At 46.1% G+C, this 17,675-nt stretch overlaps 1 protein-coding gene across 1 annotated transcript in view; it reads left to right on the top strand.

Annotated features, from left to right (window-relative positions):
- MED12L (mediator complex subunit 12 like) overlaps positions 1–17,675 on the top strand; it is a 97,630-nt gene that overhangs the window by 958 nt on the left and 78,997 nt on the right. Inside the window, exons 2-10 of the mRNA XM_017734415.1 lie at positions 5,920–6,024; positions 7,805–7,996; positions 8,603–8,762; positions 10,826–10,995; positions 11,610–11,720; positions 12,093–12,356; positions 14,503–14,652; positions 15,158–15,257; positions 15,436–15,572. Of these exons, the coding sequence (XP_017589904.1) occupies positions 5,920–6,024; positions 7,805–7,996; positions 8,603–8,762; positions 10,826–10,995; positions 11,610–11,720; positions 12,093–12,356; positions 14,503–14,652; positions 15,158–15,257; positions 15,436–15,572 (1,389 nt within the window). The remainder of the gene's footprint in view (positions 1–5,919; positions 6,025–7,804; positions 7,997–8,602; positions 8,763–10,825; positions 10,996–11,609; positions 11,721–12,092; positions 12,357–14,502; positions 14,653–15,157; positions 15,258–15,435; positions 15,573–17,675) is intronic.

The following is a 17,675-nucleotide window of genomic DNA, read 5'->3' as shown; positions in this document are numbered from 1 at the left end:
GGTGCCAGTGGCCGGGGGTGAACGTGGTCCTGCTCAGCTGCCCACCATGTGTCTGACCTGATGGCAGGGATCTGCCGTCAGAGGAATGAAACGCCTGCACGGTGTTGAAGGTCGGGAAATGCATCTGAAAAGGGAGGGTAGAGGCTGAAAGTTGTGCTTTGCCATCAGGCTGTGGCTCTCCTTCTTGCAAATACCACAACCAAACCCACAGAGACCCAATGCCACCAGAGCTGGGGCAAGCATGTAGCTCAGGCAGGTGCTGTGGTGTGGCTGGCTCCTCCAGCAAAGCTCCACAGCGCACTGCTCTCCCTGGCCTGGCTTCAGTCTTGCTTCCCAGCTGCCAATCCTTCATAGGTGAACGGAAGGAGCCTCTGGGAAGGGTTTGTGAACTGGATGTCTCCCAGCAAAGTCAATGGTTTCGCCGAGATTGGCCTTGTGTGCTGTGTTGTGTCTTGTACACAAAGCTGTGTTTGCAGGTATCTCTGCCCCGGCCTCTGGGGTGTCCTTTGCTGCTGTCCCTGGCTGCCCTCTGTCCTGGCGAATTCGGCACTCATGGAAGTCATCAGGCTGGTGATGAGGATGAGCACTGCTTAACTCGAGCAAGTACAGCTGGGTAGCCATGCAACTCTCTTCATGCTTTGCTCTTTGCCTGGTCTGTTGTCACGTTGTATTGTAGAGGTTTCCAGCAAGGAGGCTAATTAGGGTAATTTGTTAGTAGTTTATGAGCATCATCATCTGGTTCACATAGGCTGGGGGGCAGCCGTAAGAGTGACTGCTGGTTAGCGCTGGCTGAGAGGAGCCGAGACACCAGGCAGTAAAAGATGTGGATTTAAGTCCATGGCTAATGCTTTGAGACATACCTCAGGGTCTGTGACCTCCGGTATCTTTCTGTCTCCTCACTCTACTATTCATCAACCTTGATGGTCACAGTAACTGGAAATACTCCTCTAACTTGTAGTTTCTATGCTATGACAATTTCTATCCTGACTAGGCTGGCAGGACTGCATCCAAACTTGGCTGTGACAATGTATGGAGATAAATTTTTAGTTCTGGACTGTTGAATATTTTTAGTCAGGTGGTGAACTGATTCTTGCAGACATATTTATAAATATGCAGCCCATTACAATAAGAATGGAAGTAGCAAGTGCCCAGATGGTTAATATTTAAAATAGGTTTCATGGGTGCATTATTGACTAGAAAATAACTGCAACAGTCTCGTTACTGGCCACAATGGGATTGATTTCCCCTGGTTTGCGGAAAGTCTTTGTTCCACCTGTGTTGGTGCAACGTTTTTGTGTGTGTCACATGTACAGGACACAGCCCTGTGTCCCCTAGCTTCGGGGCTGCTGAGGGCTGGCTGTCATTTGAAGGAGACCAACACAGACTTACAGGTCCCAGTGGAGCTGGGATGGACTCTCTGGTGATGTCGCTGTCGCCGACTGTTGTTCTGTGCCTTTCTAAGCTCCCTCTCTGCCAGGAGCAGCACCTCCCGGGGCCCTGGGCTCTCATGCTTTGGAGCCTGTTCACCTGGGTACCAGGTGCAAATCCGTGTCCTTAGCAAGGTCCCCTGTGAACAGCCTGGGCTAGGGCTCGGCCCCCTGAGCGCTGGGCGTGCACCCTGTGTGCAAAATACCCTCTGCAGAAATGAGGGTGTGGGGGGAGGAAGTCTTCAAATGGCATAGGCATAGCTTCTGCTTGGAGGCACTTACCTGCTGGGGCTGCTTTTAGCACCTCATATTGCTCTGAAAGGGAAAGACCGGAAGAAATTAGCTTTCCTTGTCTTTCTGTAATGTGGTTTTTTTGAACTTTGGTCAGTGCTTTGCAAGTAGTTTCTCTGTACATGAGCAATGTATGCTGCTGATGTGGAGCAAAAGGTGCTTTGGAAACCAGCCTCCCACCCCTTTCCAGCCTCCTACCCCGTCTCGGCCTCCACTTTTTTCCTGGCCTCTACTTGCCCTCCTGCTTTCCACCTCTTTCCAGCCTTTTCTCTAGAAGACATCTGAGCTCTCTAGAGTTTGTGACGTTAGCCTGTCCTGGCTGCAGCAGCTGAAGGCAAGTGTTGGAATCAGCTAACACTTTTTTGTGCTCTGAATTACCACCATCTCCTTAAGATGGGTAAAATATACTGCAAATTGTGTTTGTTACAAGCCAATAAACCCATGGAATGTGCCATGTCTGCAGGCCAGAGCCTGATGATTTTACTTGTGAGTAATGCTTTTAACTTCAGTTGAATTGGGTTTCAAAGCATGAGAAAGTACAATTGACATTATTTTATGCTAAGAAATAGTTTTCAGACAGAAGAAATGACATCCTCTTCTCTGCACGTGGTACACAGGATTTGACCCTCAAGGCTCCATTCTCCAACGTCTGCACTCACCAGTAGCCCAGGCTCCCTCCTCACTGGTAGGATGGGTAAAGCAGTTGAAATTTCTGCCAGAAGCCTCTCCAGAATGGTCCCCCATATCCCAGCTGGGCATCCCTCTGGGCCCTTTCAGTGTCTGTTCCATCAAAACCTGCTCTTGCCCATGGTTGGCTGCTGGGCATGGCTAATCCTTACTTGTAACTTAGGAGTTGTTGATTTGGGACAGATAATGCTCCTCTAAATATTTTATTCCTCTCTGCATCATGAAATACAGCTTGTTTCATAATCTCTGACTGGCACAGTATTTTATAGCCTTTTTTGGGGAGTTATTTTTTGATCTTGTTGTTCAAACCTGGCATTGGATAGTGTAAGCTGAACTGAGTGGAGGGTTTATCGCCCTGGGTTGGAACCCTGGACCTCCCTGTCTCCACAGGTTTGGGTCTCCAAGCTAATGCTGTGGTTACTCCAAGCTGCTGAAGGTATGAGCTCTGTCGTATTAAAAAGACATGAAGCAAAAGATGGAGCATGTGAGAGGATCTAAAAGTAATGACTAATTTAAAAGATTCACTTAGTTGCTTTTGTGAGTTTAATTTGGACTTCTTTTAGAATTCTATTTTGAAAGGATATTTTTGAGGTTTTGGAGAAAGATTTCAAAGATTCCTTGGGTTTGCCTGTCAAACAGTGCTGGTATAGCTCTGCACATTGTCTGTTTGTCCAGCTAAGATGTCAGAATCCACTGACCAGTTCCTCGTTTGTCAAAACCTTGACGCATCCTTAGCTCCCTGCTTTTCTTTCATTGGCCTGGTGCTGCATTGAGCAAGTGTTACTGCAGCTGTAGGGAAGCAGGAGAATGCTTCAGTTGAAAGAGCTCATTCCTATTAATTAAAAGCAAATGAATATAGGATTATACAGTCCAGAACACCCAACAATAACACCACAATGCTCGATTCCAGCAGTGAGCTCATTTGTTCTCTTGTAGATACGGCTGACCTGAGGCAGCTGGCTGGGTAAGTGTCACAGGTGTGGTCCTCAGAGCAGCACTCTGGAGCGAAGGACCGTGCACAGACTTCTTGCAGGAACACCGGCTCGAGGTTCTCAGGCTGCCCTTCTGACAGATCCCGCCTGTACGGGCTGTGTTCACACACGGGGCTGTGCACGGGGCTTGAATATCCCACACAAAACAAGTAAAAGTCTGTCTGAAACAAATTAGTGCAATTTGGGCCTGAATGTTCACTTGGCTATTTAAAATTGCAGAAGGGTTTTAAGCCTTGTTTGGGCACGCTTGGGGCCGTGGCTGGCGTTTGGAAAGGCAGCTCGCCATTCCTGCAGGAGCCCAGAAGAACCAGTGTGTTGTGGCATGGGCACCACTCAGTGACAGCAGCCTGAGTGCTCTTGTTCTTCTCCTTAGCACACGGCCAGGTAGCGTGGACTTGCCCCTGGTACGATCAGCATGTACAGCTGAGCTGTGCTGGCGTTCCTGCCTCTGTGCCCAGGAGCTTCCCCTCTGCCAGGGCACAGCCCTGCTCTCAGGGAATGAGCCTGAGCTGGTAACGGAGCTGGTACGAGTGAGATGTAACGAGAGCTCCTGTGAACATCCATTTTATCATTTTGTTTGTAAAGGTGTCTCCATTCCCTGTGTTTGCAGGTGATGTCTTTTCATTTCCATGTGGTGCTCAGTTATGTAACTGTGCCACGTCCTGAGTTTTCTTGCTGAAGTAGTAGAGGAAATCTGAGCTACTAATGGAGCCAGACAAACCAAGCACTGATGTGTTTGTGTTGTCAGCCCCTCACAGCTTGTTCCTACAGTGGTGGTAGGTGTGGAGTACAACAGACTGTTCTTGGTTATTTTCAGCATAATGCTGAAATTTAGATAGTGTGTTTTAAAAGGCAAAGTTTAAAGATAACAGAACCGGGGTCAGCTCTGGAAGTGGTGCTATTAGTAACAATGTCTCCATCTGTTTGCAATTTACCTTTTATTTGTTTGCTTGTAATGTCTTTGATCACTTCCAGCTCTCTCTGTAGCTGTGTTTTCAGGACTGTCTGGGGGATAGTGTGGGTGGAGTAGTGTTCCAGCAATTCTGGTGGATTTAATTTAAAATTCAGATGAGCTTTGCTAAGTTCACAAACCTTGGAGAGCTTAGAGTTCCTCAAAATATGTTAGTCTGCTGTGTTACTCCCAAACTTTGGGAAAATACTGAAAAGCATAATGCATGGCAAAGTGTAAGAGAAGAAACTGAAAGGAAGCTTCTGGGTTGCTATTTTTGGGAGACATGTCACCCAAAACTAGGAATAAAATCTTCTAGAAAAACGGTGACATTCTTAACTTTATTTTCTGCTCTTTGCTTGGTCACAGTGCAGTTGCTCTTTGCTTTCAGAGGGTATTTCACAGCCATCTCACTCAATACCAGTTGTCTGTGGATCACCTGAGCTTGTGTAGAGTACCTGTGGTGGCAGGTAACTGCTTCCTTGGGGAGATCTGTGCCTTCTCTTCAGAGGCAGATTGGAAAAACCCAACAAGTTCCCATCCAACTGGTGTAGGAAAACCTGTCTGGCAGGCATGTAATCCTGAATGAGTGAACAAATGGCACAGCCTCCATGGAAGAATATTAACTTTGGTGAAGGCACAGAGTGAAGATAGGGAAGGATGTGGCTTCCTTAGGAAATTTGTGAAGACCTGGGGGTGTGTTTGTGCCTAATGCTGCTGACCCCCCTCTTGCCTGCTGTGTGTTCCTGCTGTGAATGCAACCCAGCCAAGCCTGCCTAAGTACCAATAAACAGCAAAATGAAGGTGTGTTGACAGTGCAGTAGGAGACCAGTCATGCTTCCACTGCAGAAGTAGCTCCAAAAGAAGTGGGTTTAGTTGCAGCAGGGCTGGATGTTCACCTGGAATTGCTTTTACTAGAGGTGATCTGTTTCCTGTTTCAGTAGATGTTCTCAAATGATGATGGTGGGCCCATAAACCACAATAGAAATGTTTTAATTGTCAACAGAACAACAATACAAGCTTGTTTTCCTGCTGGGGTAGGGACATATAGGGTTCTGGTGCTAAGGAGAAGTGTGCAGCAGCATTCTGTGGAGCAATTCAGCTGCTCCCAGGGTATCTGAGGAGAGGGGGATGTGTTGCTCTCCCAGTGCTGGTCAGGGGGGGCTGTGGTCTGACACCACTTTCACAAGGGAAATTTCAGGCTGTGTGCTGGGGAGTGCTCCAGGTTTTACAGAGGATGCTAGTGGTGCTCCAGGTTTTATAGAGGCCTTGCTTCCTGCTGCCCTTCTCCTGGGCAGCAATTCCTTGTCAGCAAAACCAGCAGCATTTGTCAAGTGATGGCCTCAAGTCTGTAGTGAAGTGAACACCTGATGGGGACCAGAAGGTAACAGTGGCATCATGTTCCCTTTGCCAAAAATCCTGTGAGTGTGCAGAGGGCTCTGAGTGTTCAGATGAACACAGAATGTGATGTACTAGCAAATACAAAAATTTTCCGTATAAAAGCATGCTTCTTGGAATGATGCAACTTCTTAAATTGTCGTTTCATCTTTTGCGCTTAAAACACTCTTTACAGGATGAGCTTACAGCAGTGAATGTAAAGCAAGGCTTCAGCAATCAGCCTGCCTTCTCTGGAGATGAGCATGGATCTGCCAGGAATATTGTCATCAACACCTCAAAGGTAAGACAGGGCCTTTCAGTCTGGGTGCACTCATGGAAACTGGAACCAAGCTGACAGTGGTGGTACTTGGGTCTGGAATGCTTGGCTTTCTAGTCAGAAGTCTTGGTATGAAAGTTAATTACAGAATGAATATCAGAATGCTGGACTACCTGCTGTCATCAGTCTTCAGAGGAAACCATGGATGCCAAGGAAAAAACACAACTAGCACACTTCAGTGTACAAGGGACATTACACTTTTGCTCTTGTTCTTTCATTTGCGTGACTTACTGAGACAGCAGTGACTCCTCCTTCCCTGGAAGTCCCTGGTGCTTACATGTCTATAGCTTGCTTTGGTCTTTTATCTGTTTCCCCAGGGTATTTTCTGCCAGGAGAAACTGATCACTATGGTCCAGATCTCTTGGAAATGTATTCTTGGACTGTTTAGTGAATTTTAGCTTAGCTCTTCTGTGGTTGTTTTTGAGAATCAAAGAAGTTTAAGATACTTAAGAGCAATAAAATTTACTAAAATATTGGTTACTATCTTGCAAATTGAAAATAATAGCTGTTTAGAAAAAGCCTTCCCATATTTCTTTGAAGCATCTGTCCAGATTAATGTACTCTTTTGTAATTCTTTTTTTTTCCTGTTGGAAAGGCAGGAAGAAAGCATTTGGAAGGAGAATGTTATCAAGAAACTTATAAAAATGTTTTCAGACAAAGTAATTTTCTGCTATTTGACTTTGAAAATCTAACTTCTTATGACTTATTAGAAAATATGAAATTATGTATACAGTGTTACTCTTTTAGTGGAGGAAGAGATGCATGTAAATGACAGGGTTGCTATTGCTGAAATTTTAAAAGTTTTCCTGTTACCTTCTTCTGAATTGTCCTTTTTCCCTAGGAATGCTACCTGCAGGCATTTTCTCTCATATATTAATTATTCACGTTTTGACTGTTGAACAGAACTGTTTGAAATGTGGAACATAAATTCACAAGGAAGTGCTTGTCGTTCTTTCAATATTTAAGTATAGAATTACCAAAATAAGTTCAGTATCTCCTAAAGGCTTCCCCTATATTTTAAAATGACCCAGTGATGATTATTCTGACTGGCAGGCCTATTATTTATTCCTATTATAGTCATTCTGAAAAGCAAATAAGCTTACATTGGAAATAAAACCTCTGGGTTTTTTTCCTGCTGTTTTGGGATTGAGGTACCAGGGGACCAAATCTTGCAAAGTTTCTCCTTGTGGAGGTACCGGGCGGTAGCAGAGGGGCTTTGAGTAGAAGTCAGACTTCTGAGGTTCCCTGAGACTTTGAAACTTTGGCTGCTGTAGCTGCTGATAGACAGGCAATGGATGCAGTTCCTGTGACAGCTGGTTTGATCTAAACAGAAGTGAAAAGTGTGTATTTATGCAGTTTGTGCTGCCATGAAGGGCAGGAGGGGAGGAATGTTCTCTTAGGCTCCACTGCACTGGGGCCTGGATCCAAACAGGTGTTGGCTGGCAGGATATAGCTCTGGGCATGCAGTGGCTGTCCCAAGGGGCAGCTCAGCCCTGGTGGCCTTGAGCCCTGGTCCCTTTGATTGTTTTTGCTGACCCACAGCCTCTACAGTGGTAATGCAGATGTATCATACAGGTGTTTGATATTCTGAACCCCCCCTCTCCTCTCTGCAGGGAATAAGTGTGATCCCATTGCACTGCTCTGGAGCGAGGACTGCATCCCTTCAGATGGAAATCCTTGTGTATTAATGTACAGTAGATACTTAATTACTGGATTGTCATACATGTTTTTCTCCCCCCCCCAGATCGGTGCTTACTTCAGCAGCATCCTGGCAGAAAAGCTCAAACTTAACACTTTCCAGGACACGGGGAAGAAGAAACCCCAAGTAAATGCCAAAGACAACTACTGGCTGGTGACTGCTCGGTCTCAGAGTGCAATTCACAACTGGTTCATGGATTTGGCAGGAAGTAAACCCCTGACTCTCTTAGCAAAAAAGGTATCAGAATATCCTTCCTCTGTTTCCTGGCTATTGGATTCTACTGGGCTGGGCTGTAAGAATAGCGCAGTATTTTGGAGCATGCTGGATGAAGCGTTGTGCAGGAGGCAGCTGGGGCTGTGCAGTGTGCCTTCTCTGCAAGGAGGGGGCTTGAGCAAGGGGCAACTGCTGATCTAACTGGCACAAAGTTCCTTTGAATGACTACATTTCATGTCCAGAATGTTTCTCTTGTTGAACCCTTACCCAAAACCATGACAGAGCTCTGTTTTCCAGAGGTACTGAGGATCAGCTCAGAGGATGTTCTCTGCACTTTGGATGTCAGTGGCTGTTGAGAGGTTTGCTCATGGCCTTGTAGGCATCTCTGAGTAGGTCAAGGATGCTCCTGATGAAGCCTGGAAGACTGTAGGGCAGTGTCTCTTTTTTGTCAATCCCTGAGTTCCCCTGTGCCTGGACAGTTGGTGTTGTCAGCACAGTGGGTTCCTGGGCTGATGCAGAGTCTGCCACCCTCCAGGCTATGTGAGGCTGAGCAGTGGAGGCCTGGGATGACCCGCTGGAGCCAGCTGCTGTTGGACTGTGTGCTGTAACTTGCTGCCTGTTTTCTTTCAGGTTCCCATTCTCAGTAAAAAAGAAGATATTTTTGCTTACTTAGCAAAATACTCTGTGCCACTGCTGCGAGCGGCATGGCTTATCAAAATGACATGTGCCTACTATGCTGCTATTTCTGAAGCTAAAATCAAGAAACGCCAGGCCACTGACCCAAGTATTGGTAAATAAATGTCTTTAATGTCTCCATGCATGGTAATAGCTGAAGGGGCCTGCTTCTCTTTTTCATGGCTGTGGTGTTACTGGGTGTCCAGAGAAGAATCTTTGCAGTGGGAATTGGAGTAAAAATGCTTTAAAATCAGTTTCACTTTGAAGTATGTGTCAGAGTACAAAGAGCCATGGAACAGAACTACTGCCTGGTTGGCTGCTTCTGCTCCCAGCTGAATCCTCCCAAAATCTCCAGGTGCAGCACCTGAGGAGATGGCTGTGCTGCATCTCAGCACCGACACCGGTCACTGTGGGACTGGTAGGAGTGGCAGGGGCTGTGCCAAGCTAAATGTTGCCTGGGGCTGAACAGAATTGCTACTTTAGAATGCCCATAATGAAATGTGCAAATTTCAAATCTTATTTATTAGAACACAGCTGGCAATTTATGTATTTTAAGGACTACTCTTAAAGGGTGTGTTCTGAACACATTGTGTTCAGAATAGACAATTTCAGTGCTGTTTAGCAGCATCTCTGTAATGCTGGGAGAAATGTCTGCTTCTTCCTGCCAACTTGCCCTCATGGGAGGGGCGTAAGGAGGAGGTGGGGAAAGCTAAGGCTGTCCATGCCTTAGTTGTAATCGTGTATCTACACCTACTTTGCTCTGGCTGGGAGTAGCAGCTCTTCATAGCAAAGGGGTTCGTGTTTCCTGGGAGGGTGCAAGGTGGTCGTGTGTATCTGGGGTTGGCAGGTACTCCTGCTCTGGTACCCCCCTCACAGTGGGGGCGAGTGAGGCCAGGCAGCGTCTGTGGGCTGAGGGGCCAGTGGCTTTATCAGCGCATGTTCTGAGCTGGGTTACTGAAGATTTGGTCCTCTGTCCAAATTCCCTGTTCTGCAGAGGTTGTTGAGAGCTTTTTGGGAGGTAGTTTCGTGTGTGTTACTGAACAGCCTTTGGCATTTCCCAGAGTGTTTTATATCTACGCCTTGGCTACCAGAAAGGTGGTATTGCATTGTTTCCAACGCAGTGGCACAGAGACATTGGTAATTGCTTTGGGAAAATTATTCTTTCATACTGTCACATGAAATAAATTTGAACTAGTGGATTTGAAATTGTTTTCCCAAAATCAAGCGAATGTTTGATGTAAATGTAGTTAAACTGCTCTGTGAAAACACTAAACCCCACTAGCTTCATCCAGAAATTCCAGTGGGTTTGGGTAGAAAAGCTTCCAATGTGTAGTCTGTATTTGTTGACAGAGTTGCCAATTACAGATGCAAAAGGCAAAAAGAAGGAATGTGCTAGCTGGAGTCTGAGATGGGCAGTGGACAGTGAAAAGAGTTGTGTTTGAGAGTGGTGGTTTCTGTAGCTCTGACAGTAAACAGCTCTGGTTGTCACAGCAACTGCATTATGGAGTCGTAAAAGAGGGTGCTCTTGTTAAATGTTCTGTTTGCTGATAGACACAGCTCTGCCAGAGGTTTGTCTCCAAGATATTCACAAATATCCTGGATTGTTCCAGTTGCTGCTGAGAGAATTCCTTCCTTACAAATCCTCTTTTCCTCTTTTCACTGTGCCATGCAGACCTGCTCTGTGCTGGTCACACTGACCACAGAAACTGCTGCTGGGCTGCTGCAGCCTTGTCAGAGTGAAAACCTGGAGAAGCTGGCATTTCCAGAGTGGTTGCAGAAGGAATGGTTTTATAACCTATTGTTTGTGCAAATTTCCAATCAGTTTTTTGTTGGCTCTGTTTGGAGGGGGAAGGGGGAAAGCAGTAAAGCTTCAGATGGAAGGAAGTAATGTAGTATATTTATTTTATCTATTTCAAGGCAGTTTTGTGACTGACTGTTGAAATCTGATGAGACAGGCGATTCCTTAAAGGCGCAGCTGTGTCAGTGCAGGCTGCTTGCACACTGACAGCTCTGAGAGCAGGTGCACACAGGAGAGCCCCATTAGTTTGCCAGAGATGCAGGGGTAAGGCTGGGGACAAACACTTCTGGTGACAAAGACAGTGTAACTTTGTTTCAATTCTCACTGTGCAGGAAACCTTTGATCACCTGAAGTTTTCTAATTGCAAACGTATTTTGTAGAATGGACTCAAATTGTAACCAAATACCTCCGAGAGCAGCTGGCAAAGGTTGCAGAGTTCTACCATGGAACTTCGAGCCAAGGCAACAGCTCTGTGGCGATGCCTTCAGAGGTGGAACAAGCCCTGCAGCAGTGGGAATACAATGAAAAACTGTCATTTTATATGTTTCAGGTAATACTTTTAGGAGTGCAGGGATTTTTTTTTTTAGTAACTATTCTCGGAAAATCCAATTTTAGAACTCAGTGGTAACTTTTGTCATAAGACTTGCATAAATTGTAAATGCTAATCCCTTTTACAGATTTGGTGGCTGAAAAAGCTCTGATTTGCTCAGTCTGCCTGATTGCAATTGCAGCAGTGCACTCAATTATTCCCTCTCATATATCATCCCATCTTTTCAGGGTGTTTTCAGTGACCGTGGCTCGGGCTGAGGCCACTGTGGCACATGAAGCCTCGGGTGTTGGAGTGGTGGCCGGGCTTTCAGTTCTGCCTGGTTCTAGTGCAGCAGAACACTCTGGTTGTTTCCAGCCCAGGGCAGAAGCAGCAGGAAGGTTTCTGGGAGGGAGTCACCCCTGCTGAAGCTGCGCAGAGCACGGGTGCTGTGCCTGGCCTCCTGTCTGTGGCACTGCTGGCGGCGCTGGGGCTGCAGCGGTGCTTGAGGGAGTTGGTAGCTCTGTGGTGACACGGGTACCGAGGGCTCAACCAGAGTGAAATGTACCATGGAATTACACAGCTGCTTGTTGAGTGCTCCCAGGTAACATGTGATGTGTTATTTGAAATCCTTTAAGGAAGGAATGCTCGAGAGACATGAGTATTTGACATGGATACTGGATGTTTTGGAAAAAATCAGACCCGCTGATGATGATCTTCTGAAGCTGTTGTTGCCACTGATGTTGCAGGTACGTGTATATTTTAAAGCCAAAGTCAGTGTAAGTGTGATTCACACCTGTTAAATTTGTGGTGATAAAATCTATATAAATATTGTTTGGTGCATGATTGGAGTTTATAAACGCCTATGAGATGTTCATGCTTTATAATCCTTGACTCAGTTTGGTAGAGGGAATCTTTTACTGTAACTGGTCCTGGAAAGCAGATGAAATTTTTAAGAGAAAGAAGTATAGATGTACATTTGAGCTATTCTTTTCTAACTTCTGGAATCCTAAACATTGGAAGTGTTTCTTTCCAGTTCATGCATGACAACTGTTAGGTTGTCAAGGAAAATGGGTACACGGAGCAGACCGTATAATAAACTGCATTTTTTTAAATTTCAGTACTCAGAAGAGTTTGTTCAGTCAGCTTACCTGTCCCGCCGCCTTGCATACTTTTGTGCCAGACGCCTGTCCTTGCTGCTCAGCGACGGGCCTAACCTTGGAGCTGCCCATTCCCCTCACATGATCCTCGGACCAAGTAACCCTCCCCTGGCAGTGCCCAGTCCGACTGCCCCTGGGGTGAGCCCAGCACAGATGACCTGCTCAGATTTCCTCGCCTGCCCTCAGCACCGTCCACTGGTGTATGGACTCAGTTGCATGCTGCAGGTAGGCCACTGCTCTGCTGCTCTTTGTTTTCAAGGCTATGTCCGTTCAGTGTGTTGGAAAACAGTGGGGTTTGGGTGGGACAAGGTGTGCTAGCTGTGGTTTGAAGTGTACCTGTGTCCATTAAAGGGTGATGGATGTGGGGAGAGTGGGTGGGGGGTCTCTGCACCTGCTGAGGCACAATGGAGCAGCCTCCTGGAGAAGCTTGTGGTGTCTGTGTGTCTTCGGCACCTCTGCTGGGGGAAGGAGTGGCTCTGCTGCCTGGGATGGCCAGGCCTTCCTTCTGGGATAGAGGGTTTGCTCCACGCATCTCATCCTGTTCTTGTCACCCCCGTGGTCCTGCCAGGCTGTGTGTGCCTGCTGAGCGTGGCTGGGCAGCCACAGCACCGCGCTGACCTCTGCGAGCCCCGGCCCGCGAGGGCTCCTTTGCTGTCTCCAGCCTGTCACTGATGCCTGGTGCCACTGTAGGACATCTCATGTTGGTTTTGTCAGTTTTATGGGCAGTTTATATTGCCTTACCAACTTCTCCAGTTTTCAAGACCGTAGAACAGAAGAGTCTGCTTGCTTGTGTTCGTTGCTTGGCAATCACAGAAATATCAAGAGAGTAATTACTTTCTGAAGAAGGGCGCTTGTGACGAGCTGTGGTTGTTTGCCTTCCTGAGCCCTGATCTAGTGAGACTTCCCCAAACCCTCCTGCTGTTGTTTGCTCAGTGTCTCTCCCTGGGGGCTGCACAGAGATATCCTGCTGCTGGCACCAGGAGTCTGCTGATGCTCATGGGATCACAGCATCATGGAACAGGTCAGGGACCTCTGCAGATAATGTGATCTGTGCCCTCCCTAGGCAGGGTCAGCCAAAGCAGGTTCCGCAGGACGATGCGAGGCTGGGTTTTAACGCCTACCCCAACGCTCTGGGCAGTCTGTTTCAGTCAAAGAGCTCTCCTAGTAGCAGCTCCCTCTCTGAGGGCTGCAGCTTTCCCTGGACGTTGCAGTGTGGGAAGTCCAGAGCCCGGAGGCAGGCAGGGTTGTTCCCAGGGCAGGTGTGTTGGTGCTGTCTGAGGAAGGGAAGTGGGAGAGTATCCTCGTCCCTCTCTGCTGAGGGGGCCTGAGCCAGGAGGTTAGATTCTCTCTGGTTCTCAGTGTGCTGTGACTTTTTTCCTCTTGAACATGGATCTGCTCTGGGAATGCTGGGTTTGTCTCCGTCCTGGGCTGCTGGGCTATGCTGTGACCTCTGGCAGTGTTACAGCGATTCTCTACTGGCAACACAGCTGGTCATCTTCCTGCGCAGCCTCTGCTGTTTGGGTTTGTGTGTGCTTGTTCTGCTCTTTTCTCTCCTTTTCCCCCTTTCCCTTATGCCGTCACATGGGTCCATAGCTCAGCCTGGATTCAGACAGGCTCCCCACCTTTCCAGAGGAATGTTTCTCTAGGCAATGTTTGTCAAGATGCTGTTTTCTAGTCCAGATCTGGACTGGGGGAGCTTCCCAAGAAGCAATCCAACAGTCTCAAAAATAAACATCTATAAGATGAGTCAACTTGTATCATTTCAGATGATATTGAAGGTCTGACCCCAAAGAGCAGAAGATTCTGCTGTAGCTCTGCTTGGTACCAAATGCTGCAGGGTGGTGGTACCTGTGACAGGCCATTGTAAAATGACTGTTTTGAAGCCTGTCAATGCAAAATGCTAAGTTCATGGTGCATTTAAATTACTCCTTTATGCTTTCAAGTCTTGACTGGGGAGTTGATTTTAATGAATTTCTTAAATTTAAATTTTTCACATGTAGCTTCTTTCTCTAAGCTGAACAACAAATGATTTCTTTTTTGTTAAGCCTGTTACCATTTTGCAGAAAGGATCTAGCTGAAATGAACCTTTGGTGATGGTCTTTGATGTTGTTATGAAAGCAATACAAATGGAAATCGAACATGCATATATTTAAATTTATTTCTTTTTAATAATGAAGAAGGAAAATAAAACAGTAGTTGTATTTCCTCAAATGGAAATTCCTAAAGTAGTTGTGCATAGGCCTGTCTTATTTCTTTCACTGTAGCAGTTGGACCAAAAGTGATTCTGATCTCATGGACTCTTATTGTAGGTTTTGTCTATCACACATGTTTGGAAAAAGAAATTACTCCTGTTTTGTACTATTGCTTGCAGACTGTAACTCTTTGTTGCCCAAGTGCCTTGGTGTGGAATTATTCCACAAATGAAAATAAGAACATTAATCCAGGCTCACCTCTGGATTTACTTCAAGTTGCTCCATCTAGTTTACCTATGCCAGATGGAAATTCAGCCTTTAATCAGCAGGTAAGAGCTATTTCTTGCCAGATTATTAAGATTTGGTTTATATCCCAGTAACCATTTTGATCATTAGGACTGCAGCCAAGTTTGGGTATTTCTGTGAGTCTAGTGTCAAGGCTAGTGCTGTGCTGGTGTTGACCTTCATTGTGGGACAGCTTTGGGGAAAATATCAGGAATTTTATTTACATTCAGATGTTTTCTGTTATTAAACTGAAATTACTTAAAGATGTAAAATGGCAAATAAGAGGAAGCTTTGTGTATGTATTGGGAGATGTGACTTTTCACACATGCTGAAAGTTAAGTTTTGCTGGGTGGAATGAAAGGAGATGATGTTTTATTGTGCAAGAAGATTCTTAGCAGAGAAGATTTGAACAGAATGTCCCTCAGTTTGTTGTTCCCAAATGTAGGGAGTGTTGTGGAACACTGTGGGGTACCTTGTTCCTGCTGTTTTTTTTGACGTGGAAATTGACACTTCCCACCACCAGCTAATTAGCAGCTCTATTTCTTACAGGTTCGGGCAAAGATTTATGAAGTAGAACAGCAGATAAAGCAAAGAGGCCATGCTGTGGAGGTGCGGTGGTCGTTTGACAAGTGCCAAGAGTCAACTGCAGGTAAGACAATTCCAAACAAACATTGGAGATTTAGGGTTTACATCTGTTCTTCCTTGAACAGTATAATGAGTGTAATTCTGTTGCCTTACCATTAATCCCAGCAATAGATTGCCAGGTGAATGTCTTCCTGTGTAAACCCTTTTTTTTTGCCCTGCTCCTGTCCCACTCCCATCTCCAGGGGTGACCATCAGCCGGGTTCTGCACACCTTGGAAGTGTTGGATCGGCATTGTTTTGACAGATCAGATTCCAGCAATTCCATGGAGACACTTTATCATAAGATCTTCTGGGCAAATCAGAGTAAGGATAACCAAGAGGTAATGGCTGCAGTCTCCTCTCAATTCATAATCTATCGACAATGGATTTAATTTTTACTTACATGAATTGTGTGTTTATTTGATAGAGAAGCTTTGGGTCTTCTTGGTGTGGTTTTTTCTTTACTAGTGGGCAGCTGGGTTACAGGATGCAACTGCTCTTTGCTGTTGCCATCGTATTCTTCAGTTCTGTGTACTGCAAACCTCAGGAGAAATGATCTAGCAAGGGTTTTTTTTGGATGCTGCCAAGTAAAATTCCAGATTATTGCCTTGCTGACAACGTCTGCATCTATTGTAGCAAGTAATAAATTACTAGGCTTTTTAGTATATTCTAAAAAATATTCTAAATATTCTAAAATATTCTAAAACTACATACTCCTGGAGTTTTTGATATTTTTGCCCCCGCTCCTAAACCCATTTCCAGAGATCAATAAAAAATTTAATCAGTAATCCGTGGAATTTTTAAGTCCTTTTTTTTTTTTAGCGTGTGTGTAGTGCAGATGATAATGGCGCTGGGTCTATGTATAACACCAAACTCCTGAATTTCCTTGGAAGGTGTTTGGAGAAAAGAAATATCTGAATTTAAATATACACTGTTGGAGTAAAATTTGAAAGTGGAAAATATGAGTGGGTCTGTTTTGTGACTCCACCCGTGTTCTGCCAGTGGCTGTGTTCTCAGCCAGTGGTGGTCGTAGTTCAGGACTCTCTGCACAGACCTGCTGCATTGTCACTGTCAATCAGTGCTTTAATGGCTTTGCATTAAACAAGCAGAATGTAGTGTTGGGGGGATCACACATCTGGAAGCATTTCCAGAGAGACAGACATGCCAGCAAACCATTAGGTGGAGCTCAGAACAGGTAAGATGGAGTGAAACACTTGCCAGAGTTGTCCTTGTGATCCCGATACACTTTTATGGTAATCAGAGAGACGCTGAGGAAGGAGAGCTGTCACAGCAGGCAGGGGAAGTCACTGAAAGTTCTTAGCCCTAATGCCTGGGTGACATCAGGACTTTAGCACACGGATGTGCTGTGGTTTTGAACAGGTAGGGTGTGATATGCTTTATCATTTGGGTGCTGGCTTTCTGTTTTCATTTGCTTTTGGAGCTGAATGGTGTGGTTTTGTGCTGTTGCAAATGTATTTGTCTCTTTTTATTTCCTTCTCCCTGTCTGTGTTCCAAAGTTTTTCTGACTTCCAGATACAATTGTAGTAACGCCCTGTGTTTAAAAAGACAGTGTTGGTAGGGAAACTTCTGAAATTCGTTATTCTGCTCTTAATGCAGATCGTCTGCCACTACTGCCTTTGTCTTATGGTACTTTATGAGTTGAGGTTGGGTTGCCTTGAAAACATGGTGCTTTGGCCCCTTGGAGCTGTGCTCCCCAGTTCAGGGTACCAGACATTTTTATGCAGGTGTGTCCATTTGATTTGCAGGAAATCTTCTAATGGCATCACATTGTACTGTGCAGTGAAGAATGACGAGTGGCAATAAAGCATTGTTGGATATGAGAGCAGTGTGCCTGTGTTTGCACAGCAGGCACAGGAGATTCGAGGGAGAGCAGAAGCAGAGAAGGTGCTGACTTCTTTCTGAGAGAAGAAAACTGAGCTTTGAAAGTTTTAGCCTTACCTTACCAGATTTGGAGCTGAGAAGAAATTAAACTGCCAAATTATGTGCAGCTTCTTAACCACATCTGGAATTTTCAAGACTTAGTTGTTGCTTGGCTCAAGCTCAACTTTTGGCCCTGGTGCAGAGTCCCTGATGGATGGTGCCTGTGCATTTGACATTTGAACTTCCAAAGCCACATAAAATGGTTTGGGTTGGGAGGGACCTTAAATATCTTCCAGTTCCATTCTCCTGCCATGGTCAGGGAGCCCACACATCCACATTACCAGTGCAGGCTCAGGTGTCACCTGCTGGGCAGGCTGCGGTGAGCACCTGGCTGGCTGGCCCTGCCCTGCCCTGCCCAGCCCCGGGGGGAGCCATTGCAGAGCCCCGGCGTGGGGGATGGATGGCAAGAGCCCCGGCAGGGTTGCGGAGCCCCGGGAGGGTTGCGGAGCCCTGGGAGCGCTGCCGAGGCTGCCCAGCCCCCCCCCCGCCCCGCGAGGGCCGGC

This window comes from Corvus brachyrhynchos, unplaced genomic scaffold, assembly GCF_000691975.1.
Source record: "Corvus brachyrhynchos isolate BGI_N302 unplaced genomic scaffold, ASM69197v1 scaffold544, whole genome shotgun sequence".
NCBI classification, from domain to species: domain Eukaryota; kingdom Metazoa; phylum Chordata; class Aves; order Passeriformes; family Corvidae; genus Corvus; species Corvus brachyrhynchos.
The sequence above is the reverse complement of the archived record's forward strand: the minus strand, read 5'-3'. Positions and strand labels throughout refer to the sequence as shown.